Source organism: Taudactylus pleione, unplaced genomic scaffold (assembly GCF_031769625.1).
Source record: "Taudactylus pleione unplaced genomic scaffold, aTauple2 ptg000530l, whole genome shotgun sequence".
Lineage (NCBI taxonomy): Eukaryota > Metazoa > Chordata > Amphibia > Anura > Myobatrachidae > Taudactylus > Taudactylus pleione.
Window position 1 is genome coordinate 1,134,564 of NW_028284932.1, and position 15,624 is coordinate 1,150,187.

General features: G+C 53.2%; 1 protein-coding gene across 4 annotated transcripts in view; it reads right to left on the reverse strand.

Annotated features, from left to right (window-relative positions):
* BRWD3 (bromodomain and WD repeat domain containing 3) overlaps nt 1–15,624 on the reverse strand; it is a 113,752-nt gene that overhangs the window by 60,065 nt on the left and 38,063 nt on the right. For all 4 annotated transcript variants that reach the window (XM_088450848.1, XM_088450847.1, XM_088450849.1 and 1 more), the window contains exons 15-24: nt 15,340–15,474; nt 14,855–14,983; nt 12,373–12,598; nt 11,802–11,957; nt 11,102–11,285; nt 10,775–10,868; nt 10,544–10,690; nt 8,680–8,753; nt 7,617–7,782; nt 7,071–7,187 (exon numbers count right to left, since the gene is read on the reverse strand). In XM_088450848.1, the coding sequence (XP_088306974.1) occupies nt 7,071–7,187; nt 7,617–7,782; nt 8,680–8,753; nt 10,544–10,690; nt 10,775–10,868; nt 11,102–11,285; nt 11,802–11,957; nt 12,373–12,598; nt 14,855–14,983; nt 15,340–15,474 (1,428 nt within the window). The remainder of the gene's footprint in view (nt 1–7,070; nt 7,188–7,616; nt 7,783–8,679; nt 8,754–10,543; nt 10,691–10,774; nt 10,869–11,101; nt 11,286–11,801; nt 11,958–12,372; nt 12,599–14,854; nt 14,984–15,339; nt 15,475–15,624) is intronic.

A 15,624-nucleotide genomic window follows, 5' to 3' on the forward strand; every position in this document is an offset into this window, starting at 1 on the left:
CTCAAGACGGCTGTCTCAAGAGCCACGCCATCAAAGACAGCCGACCCAGATCCGGGTAAAGGCAGGGCCCCTGAGACAACAGGTCCCGACGCTGAGGAAGAAGGTACGGAGCGTCGATGGAGAGGCTCCTGAGATCGGAGTACCAAGGACGTCTGGGCCACGCCGGAGCTACCAGCACGAGCATGCCGCCGTCCTGCTTGAATTTCCGCAGAACCCGAGGAAGCAGGGATATCGGAGGAAACAGATACGCCAGGTGAAACGTCCATTTCACCGACAGTGCGTCCACCAGACTTGCGCCTGCGTCTCTTGTCCTTGACCCGTAAACGGGCAACTTGTGATTGTGACGGGAGGCCATCAAGTCCAGCTCCGGCACTCCCCACCTGCCCACGAGTAGCTGAAACACCTCTGGGTGAAGCGACCATTCCCCGGGATGCACGTCGTGACGGCTGAGGAAGTCCGCCTCCCAATTGAGGACTCCGGGGATGAAGACCGCTGAGATCTCTGGAATGTGACCCTCCGCCCAAGTCAGGATACGAGACACCTCCAACATCGTTGCCTGACTGCGAGTTCCGCCTTGGTGGTTGATATACACCACCGTGGTGGCGTTGTCGGACTGCACCTGTACCGCCCTTCCGTGAAGAGCGGGGCCGGACGACTGCAGGGCCCTGTATACTGCCCGCAGTTCCGGATGTTGATGGGGAGAAGTGCTTCTTCCGCTGACCAACGACCCTGAAGCGACAGAGCCGGTCACTGCCCCCCAACCCCGGAGACCGGCATCCGTCGTGAGCAGGACCCAGTCCGGGATCCAAAATGGGCGCCCCTCGACCAGATGAGCTGTCTGAAGCCACCAAGCCAAAGATTGCCGAACGTCCGGAGACAACACCAGCACCTGAGAGGGGATCCGGTGAGGTAACCCGTTCCATTCTGATAGAATCAGCCCCTGCAGGGGCCGGGAATGGAACTGGGCAAATTCCACCATGTCGAATGTCGACACCATGGACACCAGAACTCTCATAGCCGAATGGACCGACAGGCGGCAACGGCTCAGGCAACTGCGTATCCGCAGCTGTAGGGAGGCGACCTTCTCCGGAGTCAGGAAGATCCTTTGCTGACGCGAATCCAGCAGGGCTCCCAAATGAACCATCCGCTGAGATGGAATCAGGGAGGACTTTTTCCAATTTATCAGCCACCCGTGTGCTTGCAGGCAAGCGATCGTCAGGTGGAGATGTTGAAGCAGTACCTCCGGGGAGCTCGCCAGCAACAGGAGGTCGTCCAGATACGGCAGCAGCCGTACATTCTGGTTCCGAAGATGTGCGGCCATGACCGCCATAATCTTCGTGAACACCCTCGGTGCCGTGGAGAGACCAAAGGGTAGCGCCCGGAACTGATAGTGGTGTTGAAGGATAGCGAACCTCAGATACCGCTGGTGTGAAGATGCTATCGGAACATGGAGGTAGGCGTCCTGGATGTCCAGGGACACCATGTAATCCCCCGGTTCCATCGCCAGAATGATGGAACGTAACGTCTCCATCCTGAACTTGGGAACTCTGAGGAATTTGTTCAGAGACTTCAAGTTGAGGATAGGGCGATGAGAACCATTGGGTTTCTGCACCAGAAACAGAGACGAATAATACCCCGTCCCTCGTTGTGATAGAGGAACGGGAACAATGACCCCTGCTTTCAGCAAGGACTCTATAGCCTCCTGAACCTGTAACGCCTTGGTCTTGTCCTGAGAAGGACTTGTGCAGAAAAACTGGTGGGGTGGTCTGTGCCGAAAAGACAGGGCGTACCCCTGGGAGACCACTTCTCGAACCCAGGCATCCGTGGTGGTATTGTGCCAGCACTGGGCAAATAGAAGAAGTCAGCCTCCCACTCTGAGGTCCCCCAGAGGGAGGCCCGTCCCATCAGGCCGCAGGTTTATCTTCCTGCTTGGAAGAAGGGCGCCGAGCACTCCAGGCTTGCTTCTTGGGTTTAGAGGCAGTCTTACTCGCAGACTGTCTCGGGAAGGACTGACCTTTCGCCTTACCCTGAACCCGAAAGGAACGAAAAGCCGAACTCCGAACCTTAGCAGGCAGTGCCGCCGAAGGGAGGAAGGCCGACTTGGATTTAGCCAGGGTGTCCACTATTTTGTCCAAGTCCGGACCAAATAGTAATTCCCCAATGAAAGGTAAGGCCTCCAGACCTTTCTTTGAATCAGAGTCCGCTCTCCAGGACCGCAACCATAAGGATCGGCGGGCAGACACCGCTGCAGCCGATACCCGCGAGGTCAGCAGACTAGCATCTAAAGAAGCTTCTCCAATGTGAGAAGCAGCGTCCCTCATTTGTCCCAACAACGCCCGCTGGACATCCGGAGCGTCGTCCGGGAAGGTATCTTCCAATGCATTGGCCCACCCCTCAATGGCCTTGGCCACCCAGGAGATGGCCATGGACGGTCGGGCCACCGCCCCGGAGAGGGAGTAAATAGACTTTAAGCAAGTCTCAACTTTCCTGTCCGTGGGATCATTCAGCGAGGATATCGACGGTAATGGTAAGGTGGCGCCCCGAGTTAAACGGGTGACATGGGAATCCACCGCCGGTGGAGTTTCCCATTTTTTACAATGTGCCTCAGGGAAGGGGTAATTAGAAGCCAACCGCTTCTGAGGAAGGAATCTCTTACTGGGCGCCTGCCAAGCTACCGCCATATGATCCGTCAACTGATCCGACAGGGGAAACACCGCAGAAGCCACCTTAGTTTTTTTGAAACTAGGAAACTTCGACTTAGGAACCGGTGCCTCATCCTCTATAAGAAGAATAGCTCGCACCGCCCTAACTAGTGCTCGCACATTAATGGACGACTTGGTATCCATTTCCTGGACCGAGGCGTCCGAGTCAGTGTCATCAGGGACCTCCCCATCATCTGAGGAACCCTCTGAGTCCGATACCTGAGCAGCCCGTGTCATGAGTGGGCGTTTAGAAATCCTAGAAGGCATGTCAGTCTGCAACATTGACTGAAAAGCCGAGGAAGCGGCCGCCAAATTTTGCACGGAGTTGGAGAGCACATCCACCCATGGTGGAGGAGTCGCCATAGGGGCCTGAAAAGGTACCACAGGCTGCTGCGGCACAGGGGAAGCCTGTATATACATAGGCAACCCCGCATAGGGACCTACTGATTGAGACCCAGGAGGACTCCGCAATAACTGCGGGACACCCGGGGAATGGGGGATGGGCTTGGGCAACGCCCTAGTAGGGAGAGCAGTCGGGACCGACAGACGGTCCGCAATAGACACCAGCACTTGAGAAAACATCGCCCACGGTGGTTCCTGCGCCAGAGAAGGTCTGGATGGGCCAGGAGCCACCTGGCATCGACTACACAGGCCATCCTGTGACAAATCCTCCCTATCTACTCCTGCAGAACAGCGTCCGCAGGAGGCCAACACCGGAGCCACTGAGCGCTCAACCTCCTCGTCTGACATGACAGAATATATTATATAGTCAAAAAATATATCTGGCAACAGGGCAGAAGAAAACAACAGCCCACAATATGGCACCGTGTAGCACACAACTGTATGTGACGGACCTCACAAATACGTGATTTATATAGGTGAGGTCTGCAGAAACGCCCCTCCCCCACACACCTGTAGGGCTTGTAGGAGAAGTAAAGGGATAGGTATAAGCTGACAGTAAGCGGAAAATAAGCACAGACAGGCAGCACTAGCAAAAGTCACATACCATGCAGAGAAGTTATACTCACTGCACCTTTCCACTACAATCAACCTGCCCAGATTCAGTGTCTGGGAGGGCTATAGTGCTGTGTACACTGTCATATCGGGGGAGAGGTACACAGGGGGACCGGTCCGCGTGCTCCCTGAAGATCTGCGCTGCCACTTGTAGAAAATGGCCCCCAGAGACCTCAGAGGAGGAGTGGCCGTGTAACTGCAGCTCAGCGACGCCAGACTCCGTGCTGAAAGGCGCGCTGAGCTGAGGGGAGGAGCCGCTGACAGGGAAGGCTTCCTCCCCTGGCTAGCATATTAACCCCAGGGCTTGCCGGCATCCCGCTTGCCATATATCCCTGGTGGTCTAGTGGTCCCACGGGTTATTCCTCCTCAGAGGGGGAGCCCGCCGCCACCGCTAGCGGCTCCCGGTCTGTCCCCTAGGACCGGGGGCAAAGGACTGCATGTGCAGGCAATACCCGCGAGCCGCCGCTAATCGGCGACTCGCGGCTTACCTTGTCCCCGGCAGCAGTCCAGGGAGGGACCCAGAGTCCGGCTAGTACGGACTCTGTCCTCCCGCCGCGATCCCCAGTGCAGTACTGGCGGGGAAGGAGAGCGGCAGCGTGGGTGTCTGCATAGACAGCCCGTCGCTGCCACACTAGAGCCTCTGTTTTAAAATAAAAATCTAACAGGCTCTTTTTTTTTTTTTTTTTTTTTAAATAAAAATAGAAAGCTTTTGGGGGCTGCTCCTGCAGCCCCCCTGCGCAGGTGACCCGACTCCGGCCGGGCACCAACTCAAACTGAGGTGCTGTGGCCGGGGGCGGGGTATAGAGGAGGACGGACCCAAGTGCATCCTGGGAGCAGCTAAAGCTTTAACTGCGCGGTGCCCATGGATCCAGATCCAGCTATACCCCAAGGTCAACCCTGTGGACCCCCTATGGACCCTGAAGTAGAAAGTTATATTTTGATCTCTTCTGACCACATGACATTCTTCCAGTCCTCCTCTGGATCGTCCAGATGGTCACGGGCAAACTTTAGACGGGCCTGGACATGTACTGGCTTAAGCAGGGGAACCTTTCGGGCGCTGCAGGATTTGAATCCATGACGACGTAGTATGTTACTAGTGGTAACCTTTGTGACTGTGGTCCCAGCTCTCTTGAGGTCATTGACCAGGTCCCTCCGTGTAGTTCTGGGCTGATCCCTCACCGTTCTCAAGGTCATTGATACCCCAACGAGGTGAGATCTTGCATGGAGCCCCTGGTCGAGGGAGATTGTCAGTGATCTTGAATTTCTTCCATTTTTTAATAATTGCGCCAACACTTGATCTCTTCTCACCAAGCTGCTGGCCTATTGTCGTGTAGCTCATCCCAGCCTTGTGCAGGTCTACAATTTAGCCCCTGGTGTCCTTAGAGAGCTCTCTGGTCTTGGCCATGGTGGAGAGGTTGCAGTCTGACTGAGGGTGTGGACAGGTGTCTTTTATACAGGTAACCAGGTCAAACAGGTGCCATTAATACAGGTAACAAGCGGAGGATAGATGACCTTCCTAAAGAAGAAGTAACAGGTCTGTGAAAACCACAATTCTTGCTGGTTGGTAGGTGTCCAAATATTTATTTTCCGCAAGAATATACAAATAAATTGATTAAATATCATACAATGTGATTTTTGGAACGTTTTGTTCAGATTCTGTCTCTCACAGTTGAAGTGTAACCTATGATGGGGATTACAGACCTCTCATCTTTTATAGTGCAACAACTTGGCACAATCGGTGGCTGTACAAATACTGTATACACTGTACGTAAACATACAATGTAAGGTTGTGATCCCGGGGGGAAACCTTCCCTAAGCACACTACCCCTGCTGCTCTCAAAACCTAAATAGTTACAGGAATAAAATATCTAAAGGTTTATTAAGTGATCTCTACGGGACTGCAAACAGTGCAAACTTTCAGGATAGCCTTGTCTGAGAAGAGCTGTAGAAATATACTCTCAAAGGAACCAGAGTTCAAGAGAGACCCCTAAATATCAGCCTTCCAGATAGTAACACTACAGAAGGGATATAGTTTATACCCCTGCGTGCGGGATACCAGGCGCTCAGAATACCAGCACCAGTCGGAAACCTAACCGCCGGTACGTAGAGGGGTTGTTAGGTTTCGGGTGCAGGGAGGGCGGGCTAGGCACACGGGGGGCAGGCTAGGGCTAGGCACTAGGGGGGCAGGCTAGGGTTAGGCACTAGGGGGGCAGGCTAGGGTTAGGCACTAGGGGGGCAGGCTAGGGTTAGGCACTAGGGGAGGAGGATTAGGGCTAGGCACTAGGGGAGGAGGATTAGGGCTAGGCACTAGGGGAGGAGGATTAGGGCTAGGCACTAGGGGAGGAGGATTAGGGCTAGGCACTAGGGGAGGAGGATTAGGGCTAGGCACTAGGGGAGGAGGATTAGGGCTAGGCACTAGGGGAGGAGGATTAGGGCTAGGCACTAGGGGAGGAGGATTAGGGCTAGGCACTAGGGGAGGAGGATTAGGGCTAGGCACTAGGGGAGGAGGATTAGGGCTAGGCACTAGGGGAGGAGGATTAGGGCTAGGCACTAGGGGAGGAGGATTAGGGCTAGGCACTAGGGGAGGAGGGTTAGGGCTAGGCACTAGGGGAGGAGGGTTAGGGCTAGGCACTAGGGGAGGAGGGTTAGGGCTAGGCACTAGGGGAGGAGGGTTAGGGCCAGGCACTAGGGGGGAAGCTTAAGGCCAGGCACTAGGGGGGAAGCTTAAGGTCAGGCACTAGGGGGGAAGCTTAAGGTCAGGCACTAGGGGGGAAGCTTAAGGTCAGGCACTAGGGGGGAAGCTTAAGGTCAGGCACTAGGGGGGAAGCTTAAGGTCAGGCACTAGGGGGGAAGCTTAAGGTCAGGCACTAGGGGCGAAGCTTAAGGTCAGGCACTAGGGGGGAAGCTTAAGGTCAGGCACTAGGGGGGAAGCTTAAGGTCAGGCACTAGGGGGGAAGCTTAAGGTCAGGCACTAGGGGGGAAGCTTAAGGTCAGGCACTAGGGGGGAAGCTTAAGGTCAGGCACTAGGGGGGAAGCTTAAGGTCAGGCACTAGGGGGGAAGCTTAAGGTCAGGCACTAGGGGGGAAGCTTAAGGTCAGGCACTAGGGGGGGAGCTTAAGGTCAGGCACTAGGGGGGGAAGCTTAAGGTTAGGCACTAGGTGGGAGGGTTAGGCAGTAGGGGGGAGGATTAGGGTTAGGCACTAGGGGGGAGGGTAGGTTTCAGGTGCAGGGAGAGAGGGTTAGGTTTAGGGTACTTGCTGACAGCTGTTGGGATGCTGGTGACGGGATACTGACTGCCCGGATCCAGAGTGCTGGCATCCCATACCCAACCCCTACAGAATACATCTCCATTACCTCATCTCCCATCTGCGGGACGAAGGGAGAACGGCGCGGGATCGTATCCAGAATCCACTGGGGAGGAATCCACCCTTCACTGGACTCTCCTTCCATAGCGACACGTTCATTCTGTTTCTGTAAGAGAGAGAGCAGAACGTCACTGGAGAAGCCGAATACTACACTACAAACACCCCATCGCCCCCATTATACCCCATCGCCCCCATTATACCCCATCGCCCCGCTCACCTACAGATCAGAGTCCTCCTGCGACGCTTATGGGAAGAAACTGGGATAATTTTTGTTTATTGAGTAAAAATGCCCTGAAATAAATGTGTGTATAATGTTACACCTAGTTACACCCATCTGCCAGTTACTCTGACGGCAAAATATAAACAGTCATTTGCGTTCTGATGTAGTTATGGAGCCATTTTTTTAATTTAAATGTCCGTTCCCTCAGATGTACGGATACCTCATAAGTGTCCAAGGATCCTTTGGACGGGTGAGACTGTAGCGAATCAGGCTATGAGACACTACATCCCGCTTCCCTGTAACATCTACACAAACCTTTCTCCGGGTCTGTTTGCGCTTCCTCTGCTTGTCGTCCTCCTTGGCTTTCTCATCCTCAGAACTGCTGCACATCTTCCGCGTTGTCTGGCGCGTTTGCCGCTTCGGAGGCTGGAGGTTGATGCCGGCATCTGTGGTCCAGTCGGAATATTCACTGGAGGAGTCACTAGAAGAACATAAGAGGGACCTTAGCAAGAGACACAACAGAAACCGGATATAACACATCCCAGCCTATGGCTTATAATAACCAGTCACTGCTGCCGTCTACCCTGGGGATTATTATTATGAGATATGGTCACGTTCTCATGCCAAAGTAATCATATTGAAATAATAAAATGAATGTATTTGGTTACCAACCAATCCACTTGTGAGCTGGATATTGGTTGACTTGTTTCAAACAAAAATTAGTTGGTCTTACGCTGCAACCGCACAGAGCAGCTACAGGACCATGAGGAGTGAAAATGATTATGGGAGTAACAGCATCTCCCGGCTTAGCCATACCTGGTAATTATCTCTGTAATGCACCCCATCACTTACTGCATGGCGACTGACAGGGGGTAGATACCAGGGGCATATTAACACTGCTCAGTTCCACCATTGCACCATCACCCATGGTCCCCCAGTAAGTCTTTTAGGGGGAGATTTACCAAACCTTCTTAAAAAGAGAGGGTTGAGATGTTGCCCATAGCAACCAGATTGTAGCTACCACTCTCCAGTCTGTGCTAGACAATGAATTAGAATCTGGTCTGTATGGGCAGCACCCTCACACCTCTCCTTAGCAGAAGTGATGGTAAATCTTCCCCTTAGTGAGATGGGCACAGTCTCTAGTACCTGAGCGACACTAAACAGTTAATCACATGACGCCCCAATCGCGCCCAACTCTGTCCAGTTCATCCGAATACCATGGGGGAGTCAGCGTTATAGTGTCCCGTGTGGCTGCCGCACTTCGGCCAGCGCAGGTCTGTGCCATTACATAGAAGGGTCAGTCACCTTAATATCCTGCCCCTCAGGAGGAGGAGAAGCTGAAAGGAGGAGTATAATGGGAATACTAGGAAGGACGCACCTGGAGGAGCTCTCTGTCGCCCAATGTGCGGTCATTTCATCTGCCGACGCCTCGCTGGTAGCCCGCGACTCATCCTGCAAACAAAGACGATCAGAGAATTCGCTACGGGGAAACTTTCATTAAATAGTTTCCAAACCAGGGAAGAAACATTTTCAGACCGTAATTTAGTGAATAAGCCATCATTTTATCTATATCCCACCCTTTCCTCATTGCCGTATCTATATCCCCCCGCCCTTTCCTTATTGCCGTATCTATATCCCCCCCTTTCCTTATTGCCGTATCTATATCCACCCCCCTTTCCTCATTGCCGTATCTATATCCCCCCCTTTACTCATTGCCGTATCTATATCCCCCCTCTTTCCTCATTGCCGTATCTATATCCCCCCCCTTTCCTTATTGCCGTATCTATATCCCCCTTTCCTCATTGCCGTATCTATATCCCCCCCTCTTTCCTCATTGCCGTATCTATATCCCCCCGCCCTTTCCTTATTGCCGTATCTATATCCCCCCGCCCTTTCCTCATTGCCGTATCTATATCCCCCCGCCCTTTCCTCATTGCTGTATCTATATCCCCCCGCCCTTTCCTCATTTCCGTATCTCCTAACCACTACCAAACATTCATCGCTCAGTATCTGTCAGGTTTAGCCGTGTATGCAGGCTGAATTGCGCATCGCTCTTGGATTAGCGAGGACGGGTGAGAACACCTGTAGACCGGCATCTAGTGATGGTATTCCTAACACCCATATGTACTGCGCTTTGTGCCTAGTTCGGCCTAACACAGCCTGGGCACCGTTACCTAACACAGCCTGGGCACCGTTACCTAACACAGCCTGGGCACCGTTACTTAATATACATGCGCTGCACTTTGTGCCTAGTTAGGTGACTGTGCCCAGGCAGTGTTAGGCCGAACTAGGCACAAAGCGCAGTACATACAGTATGTGTGTTAGGTAACTGTGCCCAGGCTGTGTTAGGCCGAACACACATATATATATGCTGCACTTTGTGCCTAGTTCAGCCTAACACATATACTGTATGTGCGGTATGCAATCGGGAAGCCGACTGCCCAAATACCGGCAGCCGGCTTCCCGACTGTCATATCCCGGCAAGGATGAAATGCCGGGCGTCTAGATGTAGGGGAGGGGAGGGTTAGGTTTAGGGCTCCCGGGGGGGGGGACATATACTGTATGTGCTGCACTTTGTGCCTAGTTCAGCCTAACACAGGCTGGGCACCGTTACCTAATAGTTATACATTCATCTATAATTCCGTCATCTTGGTTACTACATTTGGGAGTGGATTGAGCTGTAGGTCGGCTCTTCCTGTGAGTAAATGTGCACATATGCGGCACGTATGGTAGCCCTGAATGTGGAAGAGGTATATTGATAGCCCCATAGGGCTGCATACAAAATTCAGCGAGTCCGAGGCGAGTTACTGTGCCGTTGCTTCCATGCTGTATTACTGGCACGTCCCGTTCACGCCCATTGGATTCAACTCCTTAATCATTGTTTTATCACCCTTATCCACCATTACTGTGACCGACGATCAGCTATACATACTGTTATTCTATAGTTTCCAGCCAGTAGGGAACAAAAGCTTAGTGTAAAGGGATTTATCTGGTTCATACAGATCTCGGGTTTGCTGTGGGGTATACAGCCCTGTGTGCACCAACAGTATACATCCGGTGGTACATAGGATTATCCAACGTTCTCCCTGGCAAATATGTACACGTTCCACGGGGCCATTTCTGTGGGGCTGAGAAATTGAAACTGGGGTTCAGCTGTCCGTCGTACGATGCATTATGTGAAGCGTATTTTCCCCTGCATAGGTGCGATATTCTGCAGAGATCTGTATTATAAACCAACATACCTCTGGAGAGCTATGCGATTCTTCCCCATTGGTTGTAGGAGCGCTGGTCTGAGAATCGCGCTCTATGTTAGAGCGGGTCTGATACGCATGCTGGCGTTTCCGCTGTATCTTCCGTAGCGATCTCCCGCTGCACACCTGATATTCACTCTGATAGGAGGAACAGACATTGCGGATGACTGTCAGCTAAGAACGCAGCTCCTATAAAACGTGCAAGTCATACAGCGCTCTTACCCTCTGAGCCGGGTGAGGCGGCTTTCTCTTCTTCTCCGTGGTGTACAGATAGACCTCCATGTCACCCTTGGCAGACCGGCATTCTTCTTGGACTCTAACAGCAAATATATTATTAATTAGGATTTGACAGGTTGAAAACTCAGTTGTTTGACACTAATATAAAGGTTGAATGTAAGAGGAATGTTACAGTAAATGTATAGAGGTGTCAGATGGACGGCTGTACTAACAAAGTGCATTAAGACACAGCAACCGATTCACTGCAGTGTCCGTTGCCTGGGGTTACAGCACATCTGTGCGGTGATTGTACACAATGCACCAGTCTCTCACCTGCTAACGCCGGGATGTAACTCATTCACCACCACTCGTCTCCTCCACGCCATGAGATCCCGCTCTGTCGCAATTTGGCTTCTCGGAGCATTGTGATGCATTTGGCGAACACCTTCAATCTGCCCGCTGCGCCGGAGGCCGACATTAGGCGCCGATGTCAAATCTAAACTCTGACTTCTCATAACTGTATGAAATCAGGGGAGATGCAGATACTTGGTGAGTGTTACCAATATAATGGCTACCGATAAAAGCCGCAAGCGCGAGAAACTGTAATCGGTTTATGTGTTAGGAAATATTCCCTGTAACCTCAGGATCTGCACGACAGACAGAAGAGAATTACTCAATACGGTGATATCTGTCTGACCATAGCGGTAAAAGCCTCCGCGCGGTAAAGCTTGACAATCCCACCGATGCATCTACACAAACAGGCTCTCCTGCTTCTAAAGCGCAAATCATCAACTCAACCAAATACAGAAACGCACAGTAAGAGCAGTAATGGGAAGACGAAGCCTAGACCCCACAGAAGGGGAATCAGCAGCTTCCAGCCTTTTTAGGTAGATTAGAGGGAAATGTAATCGCTGCAGATTCTCCAAATGTATCAGACCGAAACTCTCCGTAATTTCCACAATGGGACAAATGGTTCATCGCAACCGATGTCCTGCACACGATTCAAAGCCAATGGTCACATGAAAATCCTTACATCCACTGCCGGCTCCTGTCCTGTTAATCGGGGGATCACCCCCAACCTGTGCTTCATCCATGTTCCTCTGAAGCTCACGGATCAGACCATCGAGGACACTCTGATCCTGGTCCCCTGTCTGCTGGCCAATCACTTGCTGTACAACGTCTCCGTTACCTGATCAGGGCACAAAAATTAATTTGTCTTTAGTAAACTGCGATCATTTACTGGATCCAGAATTTGGCGACCAGCCAGTCACAGGCAGCCTCCCACACCACCGGGCCAGTCACAGGCAGCCTCCCACACCACCGGGCCAGTCACAGGCAGCCTCCCACACCACCGGGCCAGTCACAGGCAGCCTCCCACACCACCGGGCCAGTCACAGGCAGCCTCCCACACCACCGGGCCAGTCACAGGCAGCCTCCCACACCACCGGGCCAGTCACAGGCAGCCTCCCACACCACCGGGCCAGTCACAGGCAGCCTCCCACACCACCGGGCCAGTCACAGGCAGCCTCCCACACCACCGGGCCAGTCACAGGCACATTCAATCAGGGTATTTCCAGCCCACCCAGGACACTAATAGAAACTACCATTTGAGATGTATCCCAGTTGGGGGACGAGCTGCTCATCTTTGCAGTTCTCACGCCCAGGTACAAGCCGCTGTAAGCGGGTTGGATGTGGATTTCCATCAACGTCTACCAGAAAAGGCGGCGGCATGAGGTGCGGGGCCTGTTGGGTCTGTTCATCGAGGACGTAGTTATTAGCATCTCGGATGAGTGGTCGGAAGTCGGTGTGGAAGAACATCTGTTCTGGGACCTGCAGAGAGAACAGCACGCGGTGAGCGAGTAGCGGCAATGCTGGCGGCTATCTGTCTGGACGCCCTTCTGTGCTTTCCAGCAGCGCTTTCCCGCGGCAGGGTGGTTTGTTACTGCTGCCCTTGTAGATGCCACAGAGCTGCTTTCATGATGCAGTGGTTCCAAATTCAGAGATCTGTGTCAAGTCCAAGAGCAACAGAAAACAAACTGCTCTGCCTGGGTGATATATAGGTCATGCTCTGCCCGGGTGATATATAGGTCATGCTCTGCCCGGGTGATATATACGTCATGCACTGCCCGGGTGATATATACGTCATGCACTGCCCGGGTGATATATACGTCATGCACTGCCCGGGTGATATATACGTCATGCACTGCCCGGGTGATATATACGTCATGCACTGCCCGGGTGATATATACGTCATGCTCTGCCCGGGTGATATATACGTCATGCTCTGCCCGGGTGATATATACGTCATGCTCTGCCCGGGTGATATACAGGTCATGCTCTGCCCGGGTGATATACAGGTCATGCTCTGCCCGGGTGATATACAGGTCATGCTCTGCCCGGGTGATATACAGGTCATGCTCTGCCCGGGTGATATACAGGTCATGCTCTGCCCGGGTGATATACAGGTCATGCTCTGCCCGGGTGATATACAGGTCATGCTCTGCCCGGGTGATATACAGGTCATGCTCTGCCCGGGTGATATACAGGTCATGCTCTGCCCGGGTGATATACAGGTCATGCTCTGCCCGGGTGATATACAGGTCATGCTCTGCCCGGGTGATATACAGGTCATGCTCTGCCCGGGTGATATACAGGTCATGCTCTGCCCGGGTGATATACAGGTCATGCTCTGCCCGGGTGATATACAGGTCATGCTCTGCCCGGGTGATATACAGGTCATGCTCTGCCCGGGTGATATACAGGTCATGCTCTGCCCGGGTGATATACAGGGCATGCTCTGCCCGGGTGATATACAGGTCATGCTCTGCCCGGGTGATATATAGGTCACAATGAGAAACACAGGAAGCCAGAGGAAAAGAGAAATATGGTTGGTTAGAAGTTGCGCGGAAAGGGAGGTAAAAGCCAATAGACTGTTGCGTAGCGCAGCGGTTCCCAAACTTTCTTGATTCACGGCGCCCTACGATATCAGCATTTTATTCACAGCACCCCTAGGCCAGAGGCTTCTCATTGAGAAATTAAGCAAAAGCTATTAAGTATATTGTGCATAGAAGTCATCCTTGGGGTCAGTTACGTGGTGTGGGGGGGGTCAGTTACGTGGTGTGGGGGGGGTCAGTTACGTGGTGTGGGGGGGGGTCAGTTACGTGGTGTGGGGGGGGGGTCAGTTACGTGGTGTGGGGGGGGGTCAGTTACGTGGTGTGGGGGGGGGTCAGTTACGTGGTGTGGGGGGGGGGTCAGTTACGTGGTGTGGGGGGGGGTCAGTTACGTGGTGTGGGGGGGGTCAGTTACGTGGTGTGGGGGGGGGTCAGTTACGTGGTGTGGGGGGGGGTCAGTTACGTGGTGTGGGGGGGGGGGTCAGGTACGTGGTGTGGGGGGGGGTCAGTTACGTGGTGTGGGGGGGGGGTCAGTTACGTGGTGTGGGGGGGGTCAGTTACGTGGTGGGGGGGGTCAGTTACGTGGTGGGGGGGTGGGTCAGTTACGTGGTGGGGGGGTCAGTTACGTGGTGGGGGGGGTCAGTTACGTGGTGGGGGGGGTCAGTTACGTGGTGGGGGGGGGTCAGTTACGTGGTGGGGGGGGGTCAGTTACGTGGTGGGGGGGGTCAGTTACGTGGTGGGGGGGGTCAGTTACGTGGTGGGGGGGGTCAGTTACGTGGTGGGGGGGTCAGTTACGTGGTGGGGGAGTCAGTTACGTGGTGGGGGAGTCAGTTACGTGGTGGGGGGGTCAGTTACGTGGTGGGGGGGTCAGTTACGTGGTGGGGGGGTCAGTTACGTGGTGGGGGGGTCAGTTACGTGGTGGGGGGGTCAGTTACGTGGTGGGGGGGTCAGTTACGTGGTGGGGGGCTGGCCTGCGAGTCTGTTTGTCACATATTTTATGACAGAGACACCAGCATGGGTTTTGCCCATCACATTCACCAAAAATAATTTGATTTGGTCCTGAATCTTTAACCCCTGGCACCCAGCAAGTGCCCTGCGCCACCCAGTCTGGGAACCGCTGGTGTAACGGCAGAGTCATGAATGTCGCATTAGTGACGCACGCGGATGAGCTGCAGAGCTGTCGCTGTACATTCACCTGCTCGTAACCTTTACTGCACCCAAAGCCAAACAGCAAGAGGTGCCCGTGGGAATCTGTGCAAACAAAGTGTTGTCCATCGGGCGAGAACTTGCAATCAAACACGGCACCATGTCCCTGGCCTTCAATCTGCAAAGAAAGCCGCAAGTTACACAAAACGTATTATAAAGCCGCGGTATTCACTGAGCACATAAACGGTGGGTGGGAGGAGCCTGCTAAAGACCCTGTGACATCCCTCTGCCAATCAGGAGACATCGTCTTTGTTCCCACCCGCCTGTGAAATTTAGCATCAATCATATCGGAAAACGTCAAGATGAGGATTCTGGAGTCCCAGCATTATCCCCCCCCCCCCCCCTCCTCCTTAGCGACGATGCCCCAACCTACATACACAGTACAACGCATCTGTCACCGCAGCTACGGAACCCTGCCTACATATACTTACTGACCACAGAGCTATGTACAAAAAGAGGTTTCTTCCAACTTACCATATTGAAGTAATTGCGAATTTTGGTTCCCCTCTCCAGATCCCAGACAAAGATATTGCCATCATGCCCGGCAGAGAGCAGGATCCTGGAATCGTAGGGATGAGCTTCCAGCACAAACACTTCATCATCATGCCCCTGGCAGAAAGGTAAGGAGCGCCAGTTACAGGGGGGAATACAGGAGATTGGGTACCTCGTCTTACTGTATAACGCCATGTGGCGGGGACACTAACACCAGTGCGCTCTGAAAACGTGTCATATTATAACGAGATATTGTTCATGTCTGGT